Here is a 24,661-nt window from a genome sequence, read left to right on the forward strand (position 1 = left end):
CTTGAATATGCTTTGCAAATTTTAGATATTCCTCTGTTAAAAACAGCATTTGTGAAAATTCCGACAACAACTCTAAATTCAGTAGGAGGGGTAATAATTTTCATCTTATCTGTATATCTTCTCTGAGATTGTGGTCACCCAAACAGAGCTAAAACTACAAGAATATCCTCCACCAGGACCAGTGTTGTATTTTGGACTTTAATGAAAAATGATCCACATCCACACCGAACATTTATGGTTTTTATGGATTCTTTTACCCCTTTTCCACCATGTTTCATAAGCTTCACCATCTTTGACTTTGACTAACAGGCAGACAAGCAACAACAGTTTGATATTGATCATAAATTGTCTGACCACAAGAGACAAACTGAGTGCTTATTATGTGTTTGTAACTATTTGCTGATTATTTTGCCAATTTGGAAGATTGCCAGTGTAGTGTTTAGCATAGTTTGGTGTAGTGCTCATTATGCCTCATAAGCTGTCAGAAGTAGAAGAATGAAGATAAATATTTTTCCATTTTTGTGTTATTTTTAACTGTTTTAACGGAATCTTCAACTATGTCAAATTCATCCAAACCAAGATATCAGAAAAATAATAGTTTGTAGCCAAACCACAAACTACCTGGCACTACATGGCACATTTTTATGTGCGTTATAAACTGACAAACAATACCAGTTGACTGTCACTCCACCTCCTTGTGTGTTAGACTCTCAGGAATGCTGTATCCCTATTATACTGGAGCGTGGGACTCTGTTGCCTGGTGTAGGGAGGCTAGGATGACCCTCAGGAATGCTATTGTTATGTACTCAATTCCCTTTCCAAATGCACTGCGCTCTATCAGACTGATGGTCCTTTTTAGCAGAATGCGATATCCACGGGTACCAGGGGCGAGAGAAGGGAGAATTGGTCCATAAAAAGCCTCAAATAAAGGGCTGTTCTCTCTGCTCCATCTCCCTGTCCTGTGCAGGAACGGCAGGAATGTGGCAGGCAGACCGACTGGCCTCGGAGCCTTCAGCCTCTAATGAATTTTAAAAGGCCTTTTTCATTCAAAGCAGGGTGCTGGCTAACAGCATGCCGTCTGGCCAAGCACTCTGGTGGGCAACGGGGAGTAGGAGGCAGGGGGAAGGGGAGAGGAGAGAATAAGGAGCACAGGATGGTTTGAGGGAGGGAGAGGAGAAGGAGGACTGGCAAAGCGAGTTGGCACCTAGGCAGGACTGGGTATTGGATGTCCCTCACAGTGAGAGATAATAGGCCACTCTGCATGAGAAGTCACTCTAGGAGCATTCTTGACCCTGCCACGAGGGCTTAAAGAGAATAGGGGGAATGTGAGAGACAGAAGCCCCTTTCACAGAGCCCGTTTAAGGCGGGACTGTTGCACCTTTATTCTGCCTCGACGGTCTGTGTGAAAGGTACAGAAAAGGAATGGGGACGACATTATTGTTACGCCTTTCAACCGGCTGGTCACAGAGCCGAATCGGCATCTGTCTGAAAGGGAGAGCCGGCGTGGCAAGAAATGGCACACCAGATATCAATTATGATTTTGCTGTGTGTGCAGTGGCAGTATACCATTTTTTTTTTTTGGCTTCATACTGAGTTAAGCGCCTAACAACAGTAGTGTGAAAAATGTTTGCCCCCTTCCTGATTTCCTAATGTTTTGTCACACTTGCATGTTTTAGGTCATCAAAGACATTTTAATATTAGACAAAGATAACCCAAGTAAATACAAAATGCAGTTTTTAAATGATCATTTAATTGATTAAGGGAGAAAGGTTATCCAAACCTGCCTGCTCCTGTGTGAAAAAGTATTTGCCCCGCTTGTTAAATCATGAATTAACTGTGATTACCATGTTTTTTGGAAAGCTGAGTTCAGTTTCACTAAACACTCAGGCCTGATTACTGGCAGACCTGTTGAATCCAGAAAGCACTTAATCAGAACCTGTGTGACAAAGTGAAGCAGGTTCAAAGATCTCAAAAAGCAACACCTCATGCCATGATCTGCAAAATTACAAGGTGAATACTTTAGCTGTGTTCCAGTAGACCTACAGCAGACACAGAGATTTAAGATTTAGAAACAGCTTAGTATAATGTAATCATGTGTACCACACGTGTTTTAAGTTCTAACATCTCAGAATACTGCTGCGATATTTAAAAATAAAGCCTCGAGACATAAATTGCAGGCTACCACATCAAAACCGAATCCTCACTGCTCCTACCAGTCTTTGTGAGAACAGAAAAAGTGATTTTATACTCCTGGTTATGCACAGATATATACACAAATATATTACGCAAATGAATTTGTTACAACATGCTGAAGGGAACCTCAAAACCTGCCATCAACAATAAGCAGAAGACAGATGGAGGTGTGATAGCGGGCCGCACATGAGCCAAGAAAAACTTCCTGCCGCTGCCAACAGAGAGGTGTTTTGAAATACCAAAGCCCATAGAAAATCTATACACACACAAACACACACATGTCAGGTATTCATACCTTGTGGGGACATCTAATTGACATAATGCTTTCTCTATCCCCTTACCCCAAATGAATGCCTAACCTTAACCCTCAACTTAACCATAACCCAATTGTAACCCAGATGCTAAATCCACATTTTGAGTCTCAAAAATGCCTTCAAACTTGTGGGGACCGGGATTTTGGTCCCCACAAAGATATGAATACACGCTCACACACACGCTCACACACACACAAACAGGTGCATGTGTTTATTGTCACTGTAGTGCTTCTTTTGAGAACGGTACTTCTAACCCAAGCAAGACTGAATCCAAAGGACCTGAAATATTTATTATTATTTGCAGAATATAAGTGATTTTTTTAGATGAGTTGCAACAACATGTTTAGAGTGTTAACTACACGTTTCTATGTATCTGAATGTTATGAAAAGCATTTTGTCAAAAGTATAAGCATTTTTCCCAAAACTAGTGGGAAATCCAGTTTTACCTGTTCAGTTTTATTATGTTGCCAGGGGCCAATCTGTAGTGTGGGCTCTGTGATGCTCTCCACCTGCAGATATTTTGAAAGCCATATCTCCCATGTCACTCTGGACTTGTAAGCAAGCCTGAGAGGTTCAGGGTTATACAGTAATATAGGTAATACAGAAAATAAATTTTGAAAAATAGAGTGCTATACCTGTAGCTTGTCATCTCTCTTTTGAGCTTCTCCCATCAGGGAACCTCACGATTCAAACCCCATTGTCCCAGGGGGCAGTCCTCTTTTATCTGCTCCTACATAGAGTTGTTTCCCCTCTTGACTTGGTAATACTCCCCTAATCTTGACTGTGAAGATGTGTGATTGGCCAAAGTCTCCAAATACAGAAAAGATTTGTACCTATGCCACTGATTTAAAGAAAAACATGTCTGTAGCCTGCCATCTTTGGGTAGGAGTTTATCTGAACATTCACACTACAATAAACTACACTACTGTGTCTTCTCGGTGTGCAGTGAAATGTGGTGACATGTTACTAATTCATTATATTTTTGAAGTCAGATTTTGCTACAAAACCACTTTTTATTCTTGTTTTCCATTTGTACTGAAATTTCTATTCAGTCATGTGAGCTTCTAAGTCCACATGTGCCACACACAGAACAGAACAGCACAGCACAGCTCACAAGGCAGATGCTTTCACTTCATGGGGGCCATTATGGTTCATGTGGTGATTGGGGACCCTTTGGGCCACATCATCTCCAGTGATTCCAGAGGAAATGCCAGAGTACTGAGGTAGTGGGATGCCTTATATAAGAAGGAAACACTGGCCGGTATGTGAGGCCCAGTAGGTAAAAGGTATGCCTGCTTACATACATAAATAGACACTTCTTTTCAGCTTTGGTGTGCAGAACTAGCATCACTAACAGGGGTTTTTCCAACCATATCAATCAGTGTCTGAATTGACTCATTTGACTGAAGTTTTATTATGTGTGATGAATTGGTGATGGCACAAGGAAAAACTTTGCCAGGACATGCCAAGACTCCAACGCCATGACACACAAAGGCAGCATAACACATGAACCGAATAAACATCAAAAGCGCAAGTTGTCTCTCACCCATCTGGATCGTTCCTCGGGACCTGACTCAACCTTTTATTCCTCACATAACCTATCTATAAACCTAATTAAATAGAAAGCAGAGTGTGGCTTGGCAACGCACAAAGAAAAATGAATGGGATTAACTGTTACCTATACAGCTCTTTATATACTGCACGCTTTTGCCGTCAGAGCTTTTAAGAAACCACTAATGAATTTGTGAACCCCAGTTTCTTGGAAGAACGCCATGTTCCTCCTGGTTAACTGAGATAAACATGCAATATAGACAAAACACGGAGGATTCCACTGTTTTACTTCTGGAAAGTGAGTGGATTGGAAGTATGCCATTGTGGTTGTGCATCACTGGGTCATAAAGCCATTAAAAAAAACAGTTGTCCAAATGACCTGCTAGGTGCTAGCCATTCTAAGACACCTGCTTTGGATGCCTTCATGCACCAATACTGATGTATGCGCAGGTGAGGGGAAGGTAAATCTGTGCATTTGCAGGCCTCCCCTGTGTTATCTGGAAGCACATGGCAGTCTACCTGGATGACCTCATGCTTTGGCCTTCTGCAGTTGAAGAGAAGCAGAGGCATTATAGTGGCCAGAAAGCACAGTGATCAGGCTGAGGTCATAGTGAGATAGGGCCTGTGGAAACACTGATGCTCCTGCTAACATGACTGGCCTTGGAAACTACTCCCGCAGGAACCCCAAAAAACAGGACAGTAAAATCGCACTGGGCGGTCAGACAAGAGAGGGGATTAGCTGAAGGTTGAGCCAAAAACAGACCTGCTCTTTCCCCCAGGTTTTGAGTTCAGCAGAGGGGACATACAGGTGAAATGTGGATTTCCCGTAATATTCCATGAGGGAAATGTATTCCATTATATATGCTAATACTCACCAGGTGGAGGCCATCCTTACATTCCCTTCCTTTTAAGCATATTAAAGACAGATGACCCAGAACAGAAGGACAGCAGGAAATATTTGTGCTAAATTTGTGCTGGTCATTCACCGTATCTATTTTTCCACAACTTCTGCCTTGTAAAAGTTTTAACGCACATCTTACAAAATGACATCATTTCATGGCTCACTGTAATGATGTCACCATAACCTGTTGGGGAGTAAAGAGTTTGTTTCATTACAAACAATCTCGTGAACCAGTATTTAATCAAAATCCTGTGCCTCACAGAAATCAGAGGAAGATCCTGGATCATATCATAATATTAGGAAATGCTGAAGTAGTTTACTGTAAGTCATCGCGGTTCTGTTTTTTTTTAAAATGTGCACACATGTTTTAACTTTATTTCTGTTTGTGTCCTTGTTTTTCTGCCAGACGGAGGCAATGAAAGGGGCTCTGAAGGATTTAAATCTGAACATTGTGGAAATGACTGATGAGAATGCGACACTGGATGGAGGAGATGTCCTTTTTACGGGTAGGTCACTCTGCCTCTTCAATCACTGTACTTTATTGATTATTCATTAACCTTTGTCTGGTCATTCTAAACCAGCAAATTGAGACTTCTCTCTTATGTTTGAGTCCCACAACATCAAAACATCAATGTTGTATTTTAGTATCGGATAAAAAGCCACTCCATAGATCTGAACCAGCCAAGATATTAATATATCTAAACAGTTTTATGCACATGGATTGAAATCTTGCAGTGCCCACACGGTCCCACTGCTCAAGAAGGCACATGTACAGGCTCATCTTAAGTTTGTGAGTGAACATCTAAACAATTCAGAGAAGAACCACGTGCTCCCGCTATACTTAAGGGAAGAGAAATAGTGAATGATCTAAAGAATCCCAATCCTATTGGAAATCTGTGGAGGGAGCTGAAGCTTTAAATTGCCAAGCTGCGGCCAAGAAACCTAAAGGATTTAGAGAGTTTCTGTGGAGACAAGCGGCCCCAAATCTCTTCTGAGATGTGTGCACACCTGGTGGAAACATCTTAATGCTGTGCTTGCCAACTGGTTTCTCCAGTCTGCAACTATAAATGTACAAATTCAGCAGGAGATCTAATACTAATTTCACCCACTGTAAATATCAGCATCCTGATATTTAATCTCTTGCAGTTCATTCATGAATTGTACTTTAAATAACTGGGGGTCATGCAGTCAGTTGTTTTTTTGTATTGTCACAAATGGGTCACTGAGCAGTTTGATGAAGTCACTTTTTCACTTAAACCTGTACAGGTTAAAAAAACTTCACAGGGGAACCCAAGTCCTTAGTTTGTAGTTTGAATTCATCGAGGTTCAGGAATGGCCGTTTTGCTACAGATGAATGTGTATGACCGGAGGCCAACCTGTTGTGTCACACAGAGAGGTAAAGAGGAGTCATGTGATCCTTTTGTTTCCAGGAGTTCAAAATATAGTATAATGCTATCAACTGGAAACTAGTAGCGCCGTTTACATGCTGGACATGCGCTTCAGCCATTCACCATTTTGTTTAAGTTAACGTTTTTAAAAAAACCTAAACCTGTACACTTAATCTGTGTACAGAATGCCACCTACATTTTTGTATACGGTGCAATTAAGTCTTTAAAAAGTGTTTAAAAATAATTACAAACACAAACTTCACAGTGAGGCCTTTATTTTATATTTAAAACAAAGTCTTTGAAAACACGAAATGTCTCATATCATGTAAATTTGAAGTCATGACTGTTGGAATAAATATCTTAAGGGATGAGGAGAAACTCTGTAGCTAACAACACATAGTCTAAGGATCTTGGAAAGAAAAGTGTCTGGACTTCTTTAAGTTGCTTGAAGATGTTTCACCTCTTATCCCAGAAGCTTCTTCAGTTCTAAGGTCCTTCAGTTCCAGTATCTTCTACTACGATGACCTGGATGACTGAGAACCTTCACAGACATACTAAAAACACAGAGAACTTGGTGCTTTGCTGTGACTCCCATAAATAAGAGGATATAGGCTGACCTGGAAAAAGCAAAATGTAGTGAAATGGCAGAGGGTAGCCTCTACAGTTCATACTCTATGTGAGGAGACAGTTGCGTGTCTGTAAATATGCATCTGTGCTTTGAGATCCTCCACACAGGCATTCCTCCGTGTGACCTCGATGACCCGGTGCCTCAGTGAACCTAGCTGTACATCCCACCGAAAATACATCTGCAACAAAACCGTCATGTGCCATTCTGCACAGTAAGACCACGGTGCAAGCAACAGCACGGCGGTCTTTTATTAGATTTTCTGTACGTTCGCTTACAGTCGTGAGTTAAAATGTGGGTCAGTATCTTCTACGCTTCACAGACCACTAGGAAAATGCACAGTACAGTTAATTGGGTTTCTAGACACTGGCTCTGTGCTGTTGTTCCTTCCAGCTGAAATTGGTTTCACATGGCAGAGCTAGAAACATTTCCTGTTGGCAAGGCCTGTGCTAATGGCTTATAGTGTAAAGGCTCAGCAGCAACATTAGGAGCCCATCCCTTAGCTCAGTGTGCTGCTCAATGCCTCGCCAGGCATTCAAGGCTTTCTGCTTATGTGCCACCATACTAACCACAGTTGGCCCCCACTTCGCAGGCATGCATAAAGTACACGTTGTGCTGACTGGAGTATTCTGCTACTGTAGCTTCTCATGCTTGCTGTATTGCTGGTTTTCTGTTCGCATACTTAAAAGATTCTCTCTACAGGTCGAGAGTTCTTCGTGGGACTTTCCAAACGGACCAATCAGAGAGGAGCAGAGATCTTAGCAGATGCATTTAAGGTGAATTTATGTAGCAAAGTAGTGCCTGCGTTCTTGCATGGAAATGCAAATAAGTTGGTGAATGTGGGCTACGCTTGTTTGTTTGTGTTGCTCTTGGTTCTTTAGCTTGTAACGTCTGGTCACTGAAGAAGATAGAAGTCTTTTTTTTTTAAACTTCTTTGTCATGGAGTGAAACAAAGTGTCAGGAATAATATTTAAGATCCCGAATGCTCAACATTGTTCACCAGCTACAAATGATCGGGAAAGAAGGGAAGTTGATAAGGGTGAATTGTACCTAAAGATAATAGGCTGAAAAGCATAAAATGTTCTGTGTATGTGAGGGAAGCTGTAGTCACAATTCTAATTCAATCCATAGTTTCAAGTAAAAGTAGTATCTCAAATACATTTCCTAAATAGCAGTCAGTATGAAAACATTCTTTTAAAAAATCTTTTTCTTTAAAGCAGTTACACATCTCAAACAAGAAAGGAGGAGATAAATGTGATATCAATCATGGAGGCTTTAGGGCAGGAAGGTAATAGTATCATCACTCCATTCATCTTGTTTTTTTTTTTTCCATTAAGCTCTGCCACCCTTTTTTTTTTCTCTAATTCCATTTTGTTCTCCATCCATCTCTGCCTCACTCCTTCCTTTTGAGCCATTATATCTTCATCGTATAGAGTCTTCCATCTCTGCTTTCACTTCTTCCTTTGCTGTATTCACTTTGCAAATCCCTCTGAGGACATCCGACATACCAGTCAGCATTGAGGCTACGCAAACTTTGTGGACATAAAAAAATACCAGTTGTTGCTAGGAGATGTGGAAACCCTTTCGGGACATCCCACTGAGTGTACATGGAGGTAATTAGCCCTTTTTATTGTAAGCCAGCATTAGCATTCAATGAGTTCTGAATCCCCAAAATATTCTGGAGGGCCATTTGACATCTTCTGACATAAAAATAAATACAGTTTGAAAAGGTCTTTCTATTTTTTATTATTAAGCTCCACTGTAGTAGAGCACTCTGAAAGTATTGATTAGCACAGCTGTAAAAAGTCCCTGTAGCAATTAAGAGTTTGATCCCTGTTCCCGATTTCATCTGGCTTTGAGGCATTTTTAATCAAGTGCTGGTGCAAACTTCTGCCACCTCTGTACACAATGATTAAACAAGTAGTTGATGACACAAATGAAGCTGATTTGGGCGAATAAACCTCTTAATTAGTTCACAGGCACTTTCTCCCTGTCCCATTATTAACTTCAATCATCCCATTCACTCATCTCTGCTGTGATGACACACTGTTACTCTTATTCTCATATTCAGCATTCTCATATCAGTGTCATTACTCAAAAAGCAATGTATCAAATATTACTCAGTACTCTCTGAAGAAAGTATTTTTTTTTACACTTCCTGTTACAATATTTTTGTGCTTCTCAGCAAAGTAGCCTGAATCACACTGCCACATAATTACCAACAGACAATACAGACCTATCTGGGGTTTGCATACACTCAACTTTAACATTATTCCGCTAGCTTTGTGTTAGCCGTCCAGATGTTTACAAAGAGCTGATGTTGTGTCCAAATTGAGGACAGTTACGTGTTACATTACTGCAAAACTGTAATCACAGTTTTCGGGCAATCATTTTTTGTAGGACATTCACAGTTCCATCAAATGTTAATTTTATCACAGGTAAAAAGAAACTTCCTGGCTTCCTCCTGCAGTCCAAAGACATGCAGCTAGTTAGGTTAACTGGTGATTCTAAATCGCCCAATAGGTGTGAATGTGAGTGCGAATGGTTTCTCTGTGTTTGCACTGCAACAGACCAGGGATCTGTCCAGGGTGTACCAACCTCTCGCCCGGTGACAGCTGGGATCGGCTTCAGCCCCGCTGTGACTCTAAAAATTGGATAAGCGGAAGAAAATCGATGGATGAAGTTTAATAAGAGACTATTAATTTCTTTATGCCAGTTAAATTTCTCAGAGAAAGACATGAAAAAAAACACTTGTTGGGTCTAATGTGTTACGTGGTATGAGGTTGTTTCTCACGGTTCTGTTTGTTATAAATAAATCCTAATTAGAAAATGCTGATGTAAATCGATGGTGCCATCGTCATTAATTGTGCTTCATTCTAGATACTGCATTCATTATTGTGTTACTCAGCTTTTAGATAAATAATGTTGGATTGTGCTAATTGTGGGCTACATTGTAGTCAACTTTTTCCCCCCAAACCTTTAGTTTTCATTTAATCCATCAGGTTGTGCATAAAGTGTTCTGAGATATAGCTGAGGAAACATTTATCCTCTTAGACAGAAGTGGAGCCCCAAGCAGCTTTGTTAGGGCCAAATAGTTATGGGCAGACAACATCGTCAAGATATTCCTAGATCAAAAACTGCTGCTTTAAACTACTCGGTGCCTTTAGAGGACTTCTAGAGATTCACTCAGTTTCCACGCAGATTAATGTTAGCCATGGCTTGCTCTTTACTACTTCATCCGTGGGAAAAAAATGCAACATAAAAGCAATATTTCAAGCTAAACCAAGAGATTAGCTTCAGGGAAGACTTGAACAAGCAGGCTGCAAACAGGATCACAGTGGTTGGTCACAAAGGTTGAACCTGTCTATCTTGTTGGCTGTTCTTTTAAAGTGAAGATGTTCTGCTTGACCTATTCGTAACACTTTTGGATTCCCTCTGAACAGTCATGACGAATCCAAAAAGCTGGCTAACACACAAGTTCAGAGGTGGGTCATACTGTTCAAGAGTTGAACACATTACCATAGCCTGAATGGCCTTACTGTAGTGCTTCCATCTTCCCATCTGTATCTGATTTGAATTCCTCATTATGGATTCCTCTGTGTTTTCTGTTATCTCTGATAAGACAGGACTTAATGATGCGTCTCTGGCAAAAGACACTAGGAAAAATCACTTAAGCGTCAATTGTTGTTCTTTCCGTTTTATATCAGATGGATTTCTCCTGTCGCTGTTGTTTTTTCCTTTCATTTTCAAATTAAGGATCACTTTGTTGCCAGGTTTGTTTAGTAGCCTACTCCACAACTGCATACAGATGTTGAGTATCTCTTTATGGTCCGCACAGAGGTCAGAGTAATTGGTGTTATTGATGGGGTCCGTTTATTCTGGAAGTAATATAGAGGTTAAACCGCCTCTTTTCTGCCATGGGTAAGAAGTGCTGACTTCTAATTTCTAACAAATAGCTACCAGCTCAGCTTGCTTTACCTTTCTCTTCAGTCAGTCATGTTTTCAGCTAACAACATGGCAGCTGGTGCAGATGAAAAGCAAGCCTTTCTTCCCTTAAGGATTTATCGTGGTAAGGGCGAATGCATGACTTGCATTTCCAGTTTTGCACAGAAACTCCCTGTTTATGGATAAGGAATGAGAAAAAGATTACACAATTCAGCTGTTCTCACTGGAAATCAGGAAGACATCAGCAAAGGGGGTAATTAAGGTCTTTCATGTGATGAACTGTGACAGTCACAATAACTGGGTGAATTATGGTGCTGTTTTATTGATGCAACACAAATATTTACTTGAAAACTGTTAGCATATAGTTGAAAGAAAAAATGGGGTGTAATGACGGAAAATGTACACTTCCTTTGTACGTTTTATGAAGCTGAACACTATAAAAACCCCTTCAAAACACATTGTGTGATTAAGAAAACATATGGGCGTCTGTTGGAAAAGTTCTTTTCTTAGGTGCGAAGCTGAATTTATAAGGTCATCCAAATGTATTCAGGAACAAAAGGTCTTAGAAAATAAGCTTCGAGTCTCACATCCTGTCAGATTTTAAATTGCATCTTGGTATCACTTCAAGGTTTACGAATCACAGTAGGATCCGTCTCCGGCTTAAGAAGTCTCTCCCACATAAAGGCCTGAGTCCTTGCATCTAATGTTTAATCGCTAGATTCCTTCTGTTGGGTAAATCAAAACAAAGTCAGGGGTAAAACAATGTTTCCATTAAATATGCCGTAACTCCAACGTGGCCTTAAGGTTTTAATCCTTGCAAAGAAGGCGGCTTAAACGGATGATTTAATGAGAGTTCTTAGTCCAAAATCAACCGTTAAGGGCTAAAGGTAAATGTAAAACTATAGGTCCTGAAACAGTTCTGTTCATCTGCAAAAGCAAGCCATATAGCTGTCAGATAGGACTTCTTTAATCCTATTTTTATTGTTTTTTATCCTTGGGGTCGGAGCTTTAGAAGCCTGTAGAATGATTCTTTTTCTCATTAATATAAGCAAGAAGTGGTTACATGAACACAAAAGTTCTCTGCCTTAGTTTAAACAGCTCTGGTCACTGGCAGGCAGGGCTGAGTTTTGCATTTCTGTGCACCAATCAGGTTTTAAAAACATTTAAAGAAAAATGCGATGGCAGTCATGATGTCGCTATAAATCCAATCAAACCCTCCCACACAGTCTTAACAAATGAGGATGTTTAGCAGTATCTTTAAAGCGATTCTTACGTAACACACTTAACATTTGAAACGTTCCAGGGGTTCTCTGAAAACCAACCAGCATCCAGGTGTTAATAAAACTATTATCGCTGCCAGTTCTTCTAAGTACCCTTTATGTAACGTGTGTTTTTGTAACACTTTTAATGACAACATTTGGTTTGCAGACATCCCACAGCCAGAAAAAGCCTTTCAGAACTGGCTCCTACAAGGTGCTGCGTAATCTCCCCATGAGCCCTGAGATCAACAGCATCTCTCAGACCATCTTGCTTTTTCCGCTACTGAGCTGTACAATACTTTATTTCAATGCCACTTTAGGCCCCATGATACCACACAGATCACTGCTGAGCTTTTACAATCTTCAGTAAAACTTTACACACACATATACATATAGCCCTGTATTATAATAAGTGATGTTTTAGCTCATTGTTGTACTGTAGTTTAATGGATTGAGAAGCATTGTTGCTGAGTGGTAACATGCTTTTGTATCATTTGTTTACAACATTTTGTTCACCCACATTCAGATAAAAAGCACTGTCTTCTCAGTAAAGAACTACTTGAGGAAACCTGTTAGCGGGTGATGAGAAAGCCTGTTAAATATTTAAAGCTACAAGCCCCAAATGATTAGCATTACCTGACCCTGTCCTATCATTGTGAAATGAAAGTCATATTAGTTGAGCTTCATTAAGCGTTTGTAATGGGATTGTGTTTTACAGGACTATGCCGTTTCCACTGTGCCTGTGCTCGACGGCCTGCACCTGAAGAGCTTCTGCAGCATGGGAGGACCAGGCCTTATTGTAATCGGCTCCAGTGAACCAGCACAGAAAGCCCTCAAAGTATGGAGCTTGTGTATGTGTGTTTACGTATGTACACTGTAACTATGCTCTCCCTAGCTGTAGTCATGGTAACCTGTGAATTGATGTATTGGCAGTCTTTTCTTTACTTTGACGCACATTGACGTAGTGGATCCTTTTTCTTTTTTTTGTTTCATCGTTTGGTTGACGTTCTGCTTGATCCCGTTAGTATGAACAACCCTGAAAGAATAACGCGACAAGACAGGACATTGCACGTGTTGATTCAGAGCAGGCTCCCTTACTTACAGTTTGTTGGCGGCTTCCCACTCCAGGCACATTGAAACCACCTGTCACCTAAATCCATCCCCATTAATTCATATTCTCAGCTAATCTGTAGGGATTGCCCCTGGCGCTCACACTCCAGCTTCAATTACGACTGTATTGTCCTTCCATTAAACAGCTTGAGCTCATTACTGCATAAAAGGCTCCTGAATCGATCGAGCTCCAACAACAGAAACCCGGGGACCGCCAAGACCGAACAGAGGAGACGGCTTACACCCCGACAGAGACGGATCGCTCGTTTGCACCAAGAGTGCAATAAATCTCGGCCCATCCCTCCCATGGAATTATCCCCCAAAATTCACAAACATTAGCATGTGAACTTTTGCAGAGAAATTCAGCGAAATGTGTATTTACGCAACACAAAGGCAGGCAGTGTATATATAATTACATAAGTATGAAGACTTACAGGCAAGCACATACACCTTTGGGCTTGACAGGTCCCCTCTGGCAGTATTCCTCATTTGCCTTCTAGTATGATATCTCCCCCTACTGGCTCAGCACTAAACAGAGTTACTGTAAATCAAGCAAATGTCACTTAGTGTATCTCAGAGAACATCAGGCAGCTCGTCCTAAGAAGGCTGAAGTACTCGAGAGAAGCACAAGGTTGGCCTTGTTGGTTTTGTAAGCATGTTTGCATTGCTAAAGTGTTCCCAGGAACCTATGCATCAGTGCATAATAGAATTAATTTTATAATCCAGCGCCAGCTCATTAAGATTCCTGCCTGTTTGATCACCCCAGTAATTAGCTACTGGGGCGAAGAGTGGCCGCTAGCGAAACTTAATGACAGACTGCTCGCTTTCTAATTATGGCTTACGTCACCCTCTCTCTCTCACAGCAATTAGCTCCTGTTTTAAAGGGCCTTTAACAGCCCTGGATTTGTAATTAGATAATGTTCTTTGTGTGAGGGAGAACGAGATCTTATGAATGCAGATTTAATGAATCCAAACTGTTCGTTTGGGATGTAGATGCAGCTCTTCTGGCGACGAGGCTCCTTGTTGAATGCAGCAGACACTTTGTGCAAATTAAAGTTGGAGCCCAGCTAATTCATTCTGTCTTTAGGGAGCTGCGCTTTGCTGGCGTTCAAGAAAGTTAGGACCTGCCCTGATTTTTATTACGGGTTTGAGTAACGCATGATTCATTTGTAATCACAAAATAGCATCGACGATCTGTAGTTTGTATTTCGGCTATGGCTGAGGCTGAGCGCACCGCGTATCTGTGTTTAGCAGAATGACCGGATGGATTTCATCATCCATCTGTTGCTGTCACTGCCAAGCTTTTCTCATGAAGTCATCATCCCAAAATACAGCCTGTGTCAGAGGCTGCAGCACCCTTTCCCTGTAATCTCGCACACTACCCCCCTCCTTCCTACAGCAGACTGCCCGGCAGGCTGTAGATCATCGGTGGCCCCTTCACCCAGCCTAGTTTGATTCATGAGCTCATTGCTCTCTGTTGGTCAGAGTCTGATCTTCACCTCAAGGATGCTTACACGGTTGAGTTTTATAGATAATGTGGTGACGGGATGGTGAAGGTTCTGTTGCAGTTTCTTTTTTTTTTTGATGACCAAATCCTGGCAACAAATATTCCCACTGTTGGAGAGTGTTTGTGCCAGATTTGGATTATTTATGGATTGAAGCTTTGTTTCTTCTTCTATTTCTCCCATACTACATACTTACTCCATACCACCGTTACCATGTAAAACAGTCATAGATGAAAATCTAGAGCTAAGGTAACTTTATATCACCTCAGAACCACGATTGTCCGAACAACATTTAACAGCAATCCACCTGATAGCTGTCGAGATATTTTAGTCGGAGCAAATATAAAACTTGGCATTACTATCTAGACCAGGGGTGTCAAACATAAGGCCTAGGGTCCAGAATCGGCCCATCAGAGGCTCCAGTGTGGTTCACTGGAAGGCTTTGGAAAATGTGAAGGACGGCATAAATTTTAGACTTGCAACTGTATTTTCAGAGGTTTTATGGCTTTCCCTCCCCCATGTGCATTCATAGCATATCAAAATAAATAAGTAATAGATAAACATAAAAATCTTTTTTTTAAAAAAAAGATTATCTACTAAAAAGGAATTTTTACACAGTAAAAAAAACAAAAGAAAAACAAAAATGTAATAATTACAGGACAGTCTGCGCAGTGTGCTAACAGAACGTTTTCTGTAATTTTACACAATTATTTCTTATAATTTAACCCCAAAGCAGCATTTCTTTATCATGTAGAGAAAACAAGACATATCAGTAGAACTATACTTCTTTTTCTGGCTGTATGTGCCTCATAATGTAAAACGAGTTTGACACCCTGATCTAGACCTTCACAGCATGTTCAGTTTCCTTTTGTGATACCACTGTGTCCCTGAATCAGCTGTAGAAGCCGATAGCAGCAGCCTTAAACATTAGATAAGTGTCATCTGAAATTTCCTGCATTCTCTCCCTGTGTTTCCTTTTTCTGTGTACTTTTCCACTGAAAACGTTACACTGCAGCAATAAAATACTAGACCAGTAATACCAAACATTTATGGTCCATCAACAGGAAGCAATTTCAGTCTCGTTTCCTGTCCAGATCTGGAAGCTGCATCAAGTAGTATTTGTCTTGTGCGTGATGCCGCCGTTCAGTGAAAAGCAGTATTGTATAAGTTTTAAGCAGTTTCTGGGAAGGATTGCTAAAGTGAGCATTAGAAATGTTCACACCAGGTGCCAAGATAAAGATTCTGCTGATTGCCACATAAGGTCCTGGAAATTGTCAGTGTTTTTCTAGACTGCTCAGGTTTGTCATTGCCCCAGAGGGATTTTATTACCATCCAGTAAATATTTAGTTCGAGTAGCTCTTGAATGACTACATTTTGCTGCCCAGTTACCACTCTTGTGTATTAGCTGGACCTCAGCCATTGTTCGAAGTACGTCTGTGTCGATTGACTGTAGCTCAACACTTGGTGAAGATCCAGAATGACTACGTTAAAAGCCACTATTGTGTAAAGGTATCTAGGATAATCTCCCATACGTTTCAGTTCTTTAGGCTTAAGATTTGATTCAATTAAAGCATCTTGAAGTTTAGAAAAACACAAAAGAGGTCTGCCCCCCTATATTGATTGGTTGCAGCGTCTGGCAGTGAACAGAAAACCAGCTGTTTCATTAGTCAGGTGAGGATTTAATTGAATTTCATGGATCAAAATTTTACATGAAACATGAGGAAATCTTGCTGTATGTCATTTCCCTTATGCACATATTTCCCCTTGAATTTAATGAGAAAATGAAGAGTAAAGCAGGAGCAACTGGGATCTTAGGTGGAGTCGACATTTTACTCTCTTAATACTCGCGTGTGTCACAGACCGCGTTGGCCCTCACCCTATGGACTCGAGTGTTTTCATTTAGGGCAGTTGCAGTCACATAACACTCCCACAAGTGACCTGGGAATGTCTGATTACGCATGTGCCGACGTATGTGCGCACACTGCTGTGCTTCGTCCTGCAGCCCTGCACCCAGGAGTGGCATTTGTTGCTGACATTTTACCATTTGTACCATTTGTAAATAGAAAAACTTGTTATAGCTGTTAGATGTACAAAAACAGTAGCTTCTTTGACAGTTTAGTGTACTGTTATAATGCAGCAGTCATAACATTACGCAGTGAAATCTTTTTTTTTTAACTCTGTTGGTATAAACAGTGGTTACTTAATGTGTTTGCTTTACACGCTGCACCTTCCAGAGATTTCATGTCCATTTAACAATGAATCCAGCCTTTGATAACTTTTTCCTTAAGTTTTCTATTGGCTTTTACTAACTGCACACTTGTTTCTGTGTTTACCCTGACCAAACAATGATGGTGCTGCCAGAAACCCTAACATGTGTCATTTCCTGTGTCCTGAATACTTTCCCAGGAAAGCACTTAGAACAGCACATTTGCTGTTTGGATAGGAATAGGTGACTATTCACACTGGAAAAAGGTTGATTTTTTTTCTGTTAGAAGTGTGAGTATATTTGACTTATAATGCAATGCACACAATAAAACGTTCAGAGTAATGTATATTTCTATATAATGGTCTGGCAGGAATTGACCTTTTCCAATTTCTGTAGATGCCTTAGTCTTCCCTGGTGCAATGGACCCTGTCAGTGGGAAGTGAAATGAAAACATCTACAGCCACAAAGCCCACTGTGCTCACAAAGCACCAGTTTTTCTCCCACATTTGTAGTAGTGTGTCATCGCATTCGCTCACAGCCACTCCTCTGAACCTTTATGTACGTCAAGCAGACGTCACACTTTTTGGGTGCAGTGCAGTGGCTTATATATAATTGGAGATTATGTATATTTCAGGAGCAGCACCACGCCTCCAAACACGCTCCTTCCGGTTCTCATCTATCAGAATCAGAATCAGAATCAGAATCGTGTTTATTGGCCAAGTATATGTGCAGACAAATACAAGGAATTTGGTTCCGGTAGATGGTGGCTCTCGAGCACAGCAATGTAAATCACACACAGACACACACACACACACACACACACACGCACCCACACACACTCGTATCTATATATACGTTACACATGCATACACATAGCTGTGTAAACCAACTATAAATAACTAATCTAAACGTATATACATAAAACACAGAAATGAAATGAGGTGGAATGAATACTACAGAATGTACATAAGGTGCAGTTGCAGTCTGGCAGTGGGAGCAGTGTGACAGGTCAACTGTTTAGAAGGGAGATGGCGAGGGGAAAGAAACTGTTCCTGTGTCGGGTGGTCCTGGTCTGCAGGCTTCTGTACCGTCTGCCAGAGGGCAGCAGGTCAAAAAGTCTGTGTCCAGGGTGTGAGGGGTCTGTGATGATTTTCCCTGCCCGTTTCCTGGTTCTTGAGAGGTACAGATCCTGGATGGAGGGCAGGGGGGCGCCGATGATCCTTTCTGCTGCCCGTACAGTCCGCTGCAGTCTGCACCTGTCCTGTTTAGTGGCTGCACCATACCAGACTGTGATGGAGGAGCACAGGACAGACTCAATGACTGCAGTGTAGAACTGGATCAGCAGCTCCTGTGGAAGACTGTACTTCCCCAGTTGTCTCAGGAAGTACATCCTCTGCTGGGTCTTTTTGAGGATGGAGTTGATGTTGATGATCTATATAGGTTCCCCCAGTTCTGCAAGCTGTTCATTCTTGTTTACGTGCCCCTTCCTCCCCTTTTCATTTTTTTAACTTCTTTACTTCTATTTAGTACATGGGGATTTGCCAGGCCCAGGAGCCGTCACCAGTCCTCTTCGAGGTCTTACCTAAACCACAGCTCCATTGATGTCCAAGCTTTCGCCTTTACCTACTAAAACCCTGTCAAACCTAAAATGAGGACGTGGGCCCAGCTAGTGAGATATATATATATATGTATATATATATATATATATATATATATATATATATATATATATATATATAGATAGATAGATAGATAGATAGATAGATAGATAGATAGATAGATATCTATATATATATATATATATATATATATATATATATATACGCAGGGCAGCACGGTGGCACGGTGGTTAGCACTGTTGCCGCACAGCAAGAAGGTCCTGAGTTCAATTCCACCATCAGGCCGGGGTCTTTCTGTGTGGAGTTTGCATGTTCTCCCCGTCTTTGCGTGGGTTCCCTCCGGTACTCCGGCTTCCTCCCACCGTCCAAAGACATGCAGTTTGAGGGGATAGGTTAATTGGATAACCCAAATTGTCACTAGGTGTGAATGTGAGTGTGAATGGTTGTCTGTCCCTGTGTGTTGGCCCTGCGACAGACTGGCGACCTGTCCAGGGTGTACCCCGCCTCTCGCCCTATGACAGCTGGGATAGGCTCCAGCGCCCCCCGCGACCCTGGAAAGGATAAGCGGAAGCGGATGGATGGATGGATGGATGGATGTATATACGCACTTAAATTCTAACTTCTAATTATTAGCAGAGAAGCACCTCATGAAAGGGAGGAGACAACGAGCAGCCAAAAATAAGTAGAGATAGAAAATAGCATAGTGGCGAGTAGAGAGTTCAGGGGAAAAATCTCCCTTCTCAAAATATTTTTTCTGAATGTTGACATTTTTTTTTCACTAGCCTTCTCTCCCCTACCCGTCTCCGAGGTAACCATCTGCAGATGTTCTGCTCATAAACATTAAGAGGCACCTGCCTCTCTTCTGGTCATAACATCCTCACCCGTTGACTTCCACTTGGCAACGCGAGCGTCTTCTCAGCCCCCGCCGCCGGTCCCACCTTCAGCTCCTTCAGATTACATAAATAACATGACATCTGCTGAGAAAGAATGTCTGTCTGCTCCTGTGTTCTTCATTAACCCACCCGCCCCCCTTCCCCCCCAGGCCCCCGTGGCGGTTTGGCCAGTAGAAGGATGTGGCGCTGACTTTTGGTATTGAGGCCTCGCTTCTGAATCAAAGTCTCTCATGGCCTGGCTTGTGTCTGTCTTTCTGAACATTATGTGGACTCTCGCATTTGCCTCAAAGTCTGTTTCCTGTCTTGTCTCCTCACTCCCAATTGTGTAGATAATGCAGCAGATGAGTGACCATCGCTACGACAAACTAACAGTGCCCGACGACCTCGCCGCCAACTGCATCTACATGAACCTGCCCAGCAAGGGACACGTGCTTCTACACTGCACAGCAGAGGAGTTTCCAGAGAGTGCAAAGGTGCTTTCCCCCCCCCATCCACATTCAGCAACTTTGTATCACTGACGATAAAGCACATTCATCCACAATCCTGGCAGGAAGGACCACCGTCAGAACAACCAAACTGGTTTAGCGGTTTAGATTTAAAGAGCACTTGTCTTTGTTGTTGTTCATCTTGTCCAGGCCTCTGAGAAAAACAACTGGGGAAAGAAACCCTACAAAAGCTACATGGTTGTTTTAGTGGATCACTGCAGGCTAACCGCAGCCAGAGCTGTAATTTCTTTTTAACAAAAGAACCTGCAGTTTGATGAGAAGTGTCCTTTGTGAGCATCAGACCGCAGGCTAGGAGCCAGAGACATTGAGGTCTTGTTTTTCTCAGAACTTGAGCAACGTTGTTCAAATCAGCTGCTGTAACAATTGGTTTAATATCATTGACGGGTTCAATGACTTCCAGTTGTACTGTTTTGGTTCACTCTGGCCAGTTTCAAATGTATTTGATAAAATTCTAAAGTAAAGTGATAAATCCACTGTGGCTGCCCAGCAACAATCAGCACAAACAGCATAATATGCAGCCAGCTGGTGAGCGTCGCAGACTTCATAGACCAACATTTCTCTCCCGAAAGATCAGAACTAATTGCCGTTTGAATATTAGACTTCTATTCATCAAATATATTGCAAATAAAACGCTTTTGACAGACTTTGAGAAACCGTGTTGGCTCAGCGGCTGTCTCGCCGCGTACATTTTCACTACACGGATACACACAGCTACGTGCTTTCTCAAATATCTCTGAAACATGCAGTGACCTACTTACGTGCTGTTTATTTTTCAAGATGTGTCTTTCACCCGTTACACGTATTTGCTACAGTCGCTTGACGTGAATGACATGTTATTGTCTCACCTCCGTCTCTTTGGGGTTTGGACGGGCTGAGCCGTAACTGTTATTTGGATGCTTTGGGGTCATTCCACATCACAACAAGTCAAAAGGATTCTCACAGGATTGAACCTGGCAACCTGCAATCTGCAGAGACAGTACTCAAACCTCAAAATGTACTCTGTGGTTGAAACCTCAACCTCCGCCAGCTATTTTTAGAAGGAAAAATTCACCAAATTATGCGTCTTTGGACTAGAATCCACAGTGAAGACTTTTTTCAACAAGATTAACTGAGGGAATTCAACTTGAGCATAATAAAATCTTCTTGAGCATATCATACTTCCCTCTTTGAAAGCACATATTAACAGAACATTTGGAGCACTATTTGAGATATGTATGCTAGTTCCATGAACCAGTTTCCTTTCAAAGGTTCAAATGCTTCAGAAATTGGCCTGGAACCCAGTTTTGGCTCCAAAAACTGTCTTTTAAGAAATTGTAGCCTGAAGAGAGTGGAAAAATATTAATAGCACAAGATATAACTTCTACTACTTCTTCTTTTGGCTGTTCCATACAGCAGATCATTTACGTCCATCTCACGCAATGTCTAGCATCCTTCTCTGTCACACCAGCCCTCTGCATATCCTCCTTCACTGCATCCATGAATCTTCTTTGTTGTCTTCTTCTTTTCCTCCTGCTTGCCAGCTCCAGCTTCAATACCCTTTGTCCAATATATCCACTATCCCTCCTCTGTACATGTCCAAACCATCTCATCCTAGCCTTTCTAACTTCTAAGTAAAATCTGAACATCTCCAGCTCTGCTACCTCTACCTCATCCTCCTGTTTTTTGGGTTCGCCATAATCTCCAAGCTATGCATCATAGCAGATATCACTACCATCTTGTAAACCTTTCCTTTCACTCTTGTCTTGCTTCTACTGACTTTCATTCCTCTTCTCTCCAGAGCATACCTCCACCTCTCCAGATTCTCTTCCACCTGCTCCCTGCTCTCACTACAAATCACAATGCTGTCTCTAAACGTCACAGTCCACAGAGATTCCTGCCTGAACTTATCTGCTAACCTGTCCATTACCAATGTAAACATGAAGGAGCACAGAGCTGAAGTAATCCCACACCCACCTTAAACCCATCTGTCACTCCTACTACTACACACCTCACCACTGTTTCACTCTCCTTATACATGTCCTTTCCAGTCTCACATACTTCTTTGTCACTCCTGACTTCCTCATGCAGTACCACAGTTCCTTTCTTGGCACCCTATCAGTTGCTTTCTCTACATCCACAAAGACATAGTGCAGCTCCTTCTCTGTACTTTTCCATCAACACTCTCAAAGCAAACATCGGGTCTGTAGTGCTCTTTCTAGGCATGAAGCCATACTGCTGCTCACTGATCATCACCTCTCCTCAGCTTCAGCAACTCTTTCTCATATCTTTATTGTATGGCTCATCAACTTTATCCCTCTGTGATTACTACAGCTCTGCACATAACCCTTGTTCTTTAAAATGAATTCCAGTACACACCACCTCAAATGTCCATTCATGCTTTCAGTCTCCGAGAGATAATACAAGCCGTAATATAGCAAGGGCAGTTTTGTCTGAGCTGACTATCCTGTCTAGCACAGTTCCCAGGGGAACTTGTTGCTTGTTCCCTCAGTGAGATGTAGAGATTTGTCAGCACAATTACCAAGACACTGCAAGATGTCTGCTGCTTTCTGACTCTAAACACTGTCTGGTCTGATCTCCAGTCTATTTTTAGTTAGCTTGTGAAGTTACATAATAGTTCCACATCAACAAAGGCAGGGGGTCATGAGAGAGGATTGGTAGGGTCGGATGGGGGTGGAGACGGGGCACCTTTAACGGTTAGTGCTGGCAGCTGCTGTTGAGGCCTCTGTTTGGACACATCGAAACTAAGCAGACAAAAGGTCCGGTGAATTATAGCAGCTGCTACTTTGCTGAGACCATGCCACCCTGACCCAGCATATAAATCTCAACTGAAGTAATGAGAACTCAGCTGGAAATGATCAAAAAAATAGACACTTTGGTTTCAGAGGTGCTATAAAGAGCAGAGGATTTAGTGATGTTGTGTTGGGAGAGTACTGTGAAAGCTTAACTTTCCCTGAGTTATGTCTGATTATATGGTCTAAACTTAAGATGTTTTTGAGAGGCAGTTCTGCTTGGTTAGTCCAGGGTTGTTTTCCAGAGGGAAAATCATTCTAACTTTAGTGACCTCAAATGTATTTCTCTATCACTCTCTTTCCCCATGAAGCTTTTATTTCATTTTATTTTTATTTCACTTTGTCTTTATTTCTACCTTCACAACTTTGGGTCAGGTTTCCAATAAATTTAGTGCGCCCATTCATATTCCCCACAATTAAACAAATCTAGTGCATACATCATACTGTATTATTAGCTTTAGCAATAGGCTAAGTTGCGACAACACTTGTAAGCATGTTGCTTAGTTTAAAGCATTGCTGCCATGCCTGTAGACCATAGACTGTATATAAAAGATGGAACTAACCATCATCACTCCCTGGGTTCTGAGCCTCTACTTCAGCATTTTAGCTGTGACAGTGTTGTGGGTTTCTTGTTTGTTTGTTTGTTTTTTTGGGGGATGGGGCTGGCAATGTTTCATCAAAAGGCTGAAGTGCCAGGTTATCAGCTAATGTTATCAAGTAAAACCTGTATCGATAAACTGCAGATACTTGCTAATTAGTCCTAAGTAAATCCGTAGTCGTAAAGCCCTAGAGATGGGTCGTCCACTATTTGGCAACTAGTGATAGCAAGGAAAAAAATCTGTATTCCCTAACCACTTGTTGAATGGGTGCTGGAGATTGCTGACAGTTGATAGATAATTGTTCACAAAGAGCACCAAAAACCTCCCTATGATTGCTTTGGTCACAAGCAGATTCTAGCTGTTGTAGCTTGCTTGGAACATGCCGACTTTATACTTGCTAACTGCTACCCAAGCAGTAATAAAGCTTGAAAAAGTGCAATGCAAGCCAGAAATGAACAACAATGTGAAAGTTTTGACTCACCATTGCAGCCACCATGTTTACTTTGAAGGGGAACTGTCTGTTTCCAGCTTTTGCTACACTTTTTAACAGTAGTTGCTTTACAAACCACTCTGCCCCTTCCCTGGAACCCATGAGCAACCACAGCAATCTGCCAATGACAAAAGCAATAGGAAGGATGTATTTAGCACAGCACTGTATGTCTCTTTATAACCAGTTTCATCTATGGACTACCAGCATACTTCAGCAACTCACAGCCAACAAATTGGGGAATAGAAATTTTTCTCATGTGGTTGGCAGATGCTTACAGACTGGTCTCTGTTGGAAATAAGTGTAATTAGGGCCCAAGAGACTAAGAAAAAAACAAACAAGCAAACCTGAACCTGAACCTGAAGCACCTCTTGGACAGGCCGTGCATGCTGCTTCAGACCATGTTATTTGATTTATTCAATTAAAAATGCCCTATAAGGCACAAATAGCACAGTTTGGACCAGACTGGCCACTCCCCACACTTCAAGCCCTGCAGATCCTTAAAAAAACAGCAAATGGCAAGCAGGTTTTCTCAGTTTGATACTATTATGTATAAATAAGAATTAACATATTTTTAAATAGTATATTATTGTTACAGGAGTCTATAGCTGGTCAGCACCAGTGTTGAGAATATTTCAGGAAAGCTCTGATTTGTACTGCTGGCCGCATTATACAAAATGTCCCAGAAAAGAATCAAGACTTAGACAGAACTTCAGTGAGGTGAGGTTACACATGGCATCTGGTTCAGCAGAGGCTTTATCAGCCAAATTG

At 41.6% G+C, this 24,661-nt stretch overlaps 1 protein-coding gene across 7 annotated transcripts in view; it reads left to right on the plus strand.

Annotated features, from left to right (window-relative positions):
* Positions 1-24,661, plus strand: part of ddah1 (dimethylarginine dimethylaminohydrolase 1) — an 84,441-nt gene that overhangs the window by 57,476 nt on the left and 2,304 nt on the right. For 6 of the 7 annotated variants that reach the window (XM_039600975.1, XM_039600972.1, XM_031760215.2 and 3 more), the window contains 4 exons: positions 5,366-5,465; positions 7,675-7,748; positions 12,895-13,014; positions 19,839-19,982. In XM_039600975.1, coding sequence (XP_039456909.1) covers positions 5,375-5,465; positions 7,675-7,748; positions 12,895-13,014; positions 19,839-19,982 — 429 coding nt within the window. In that variant the 5' untranslated portion in view covers positions 5,366-5,374. The remainder of the gene's footprint in view (positions 1-5,365; positions 5,466-7,674; positions 7,749-12,894; positions 13,015-19,838; positions 19,983-24,661) is intronic. The other variant, XM_039600973.1, reaches the window with a different exon arrangement.

The sequence above is a fragment of the Oreochromis aureus genome, linkage group 17 (assembly GCF_013358895.1).
Source record: "Oreochromis aureus strain Israel breed Guangdong linkage group 17, ZZ_aureus, whole genome shotgun sequence".
Lineage (NCBI taxonomy): Eukaryota > Metazoa > Chordata > Actinopteri > Cichliformes > Cichlidae > Oreochromis > Oreochromis aureus.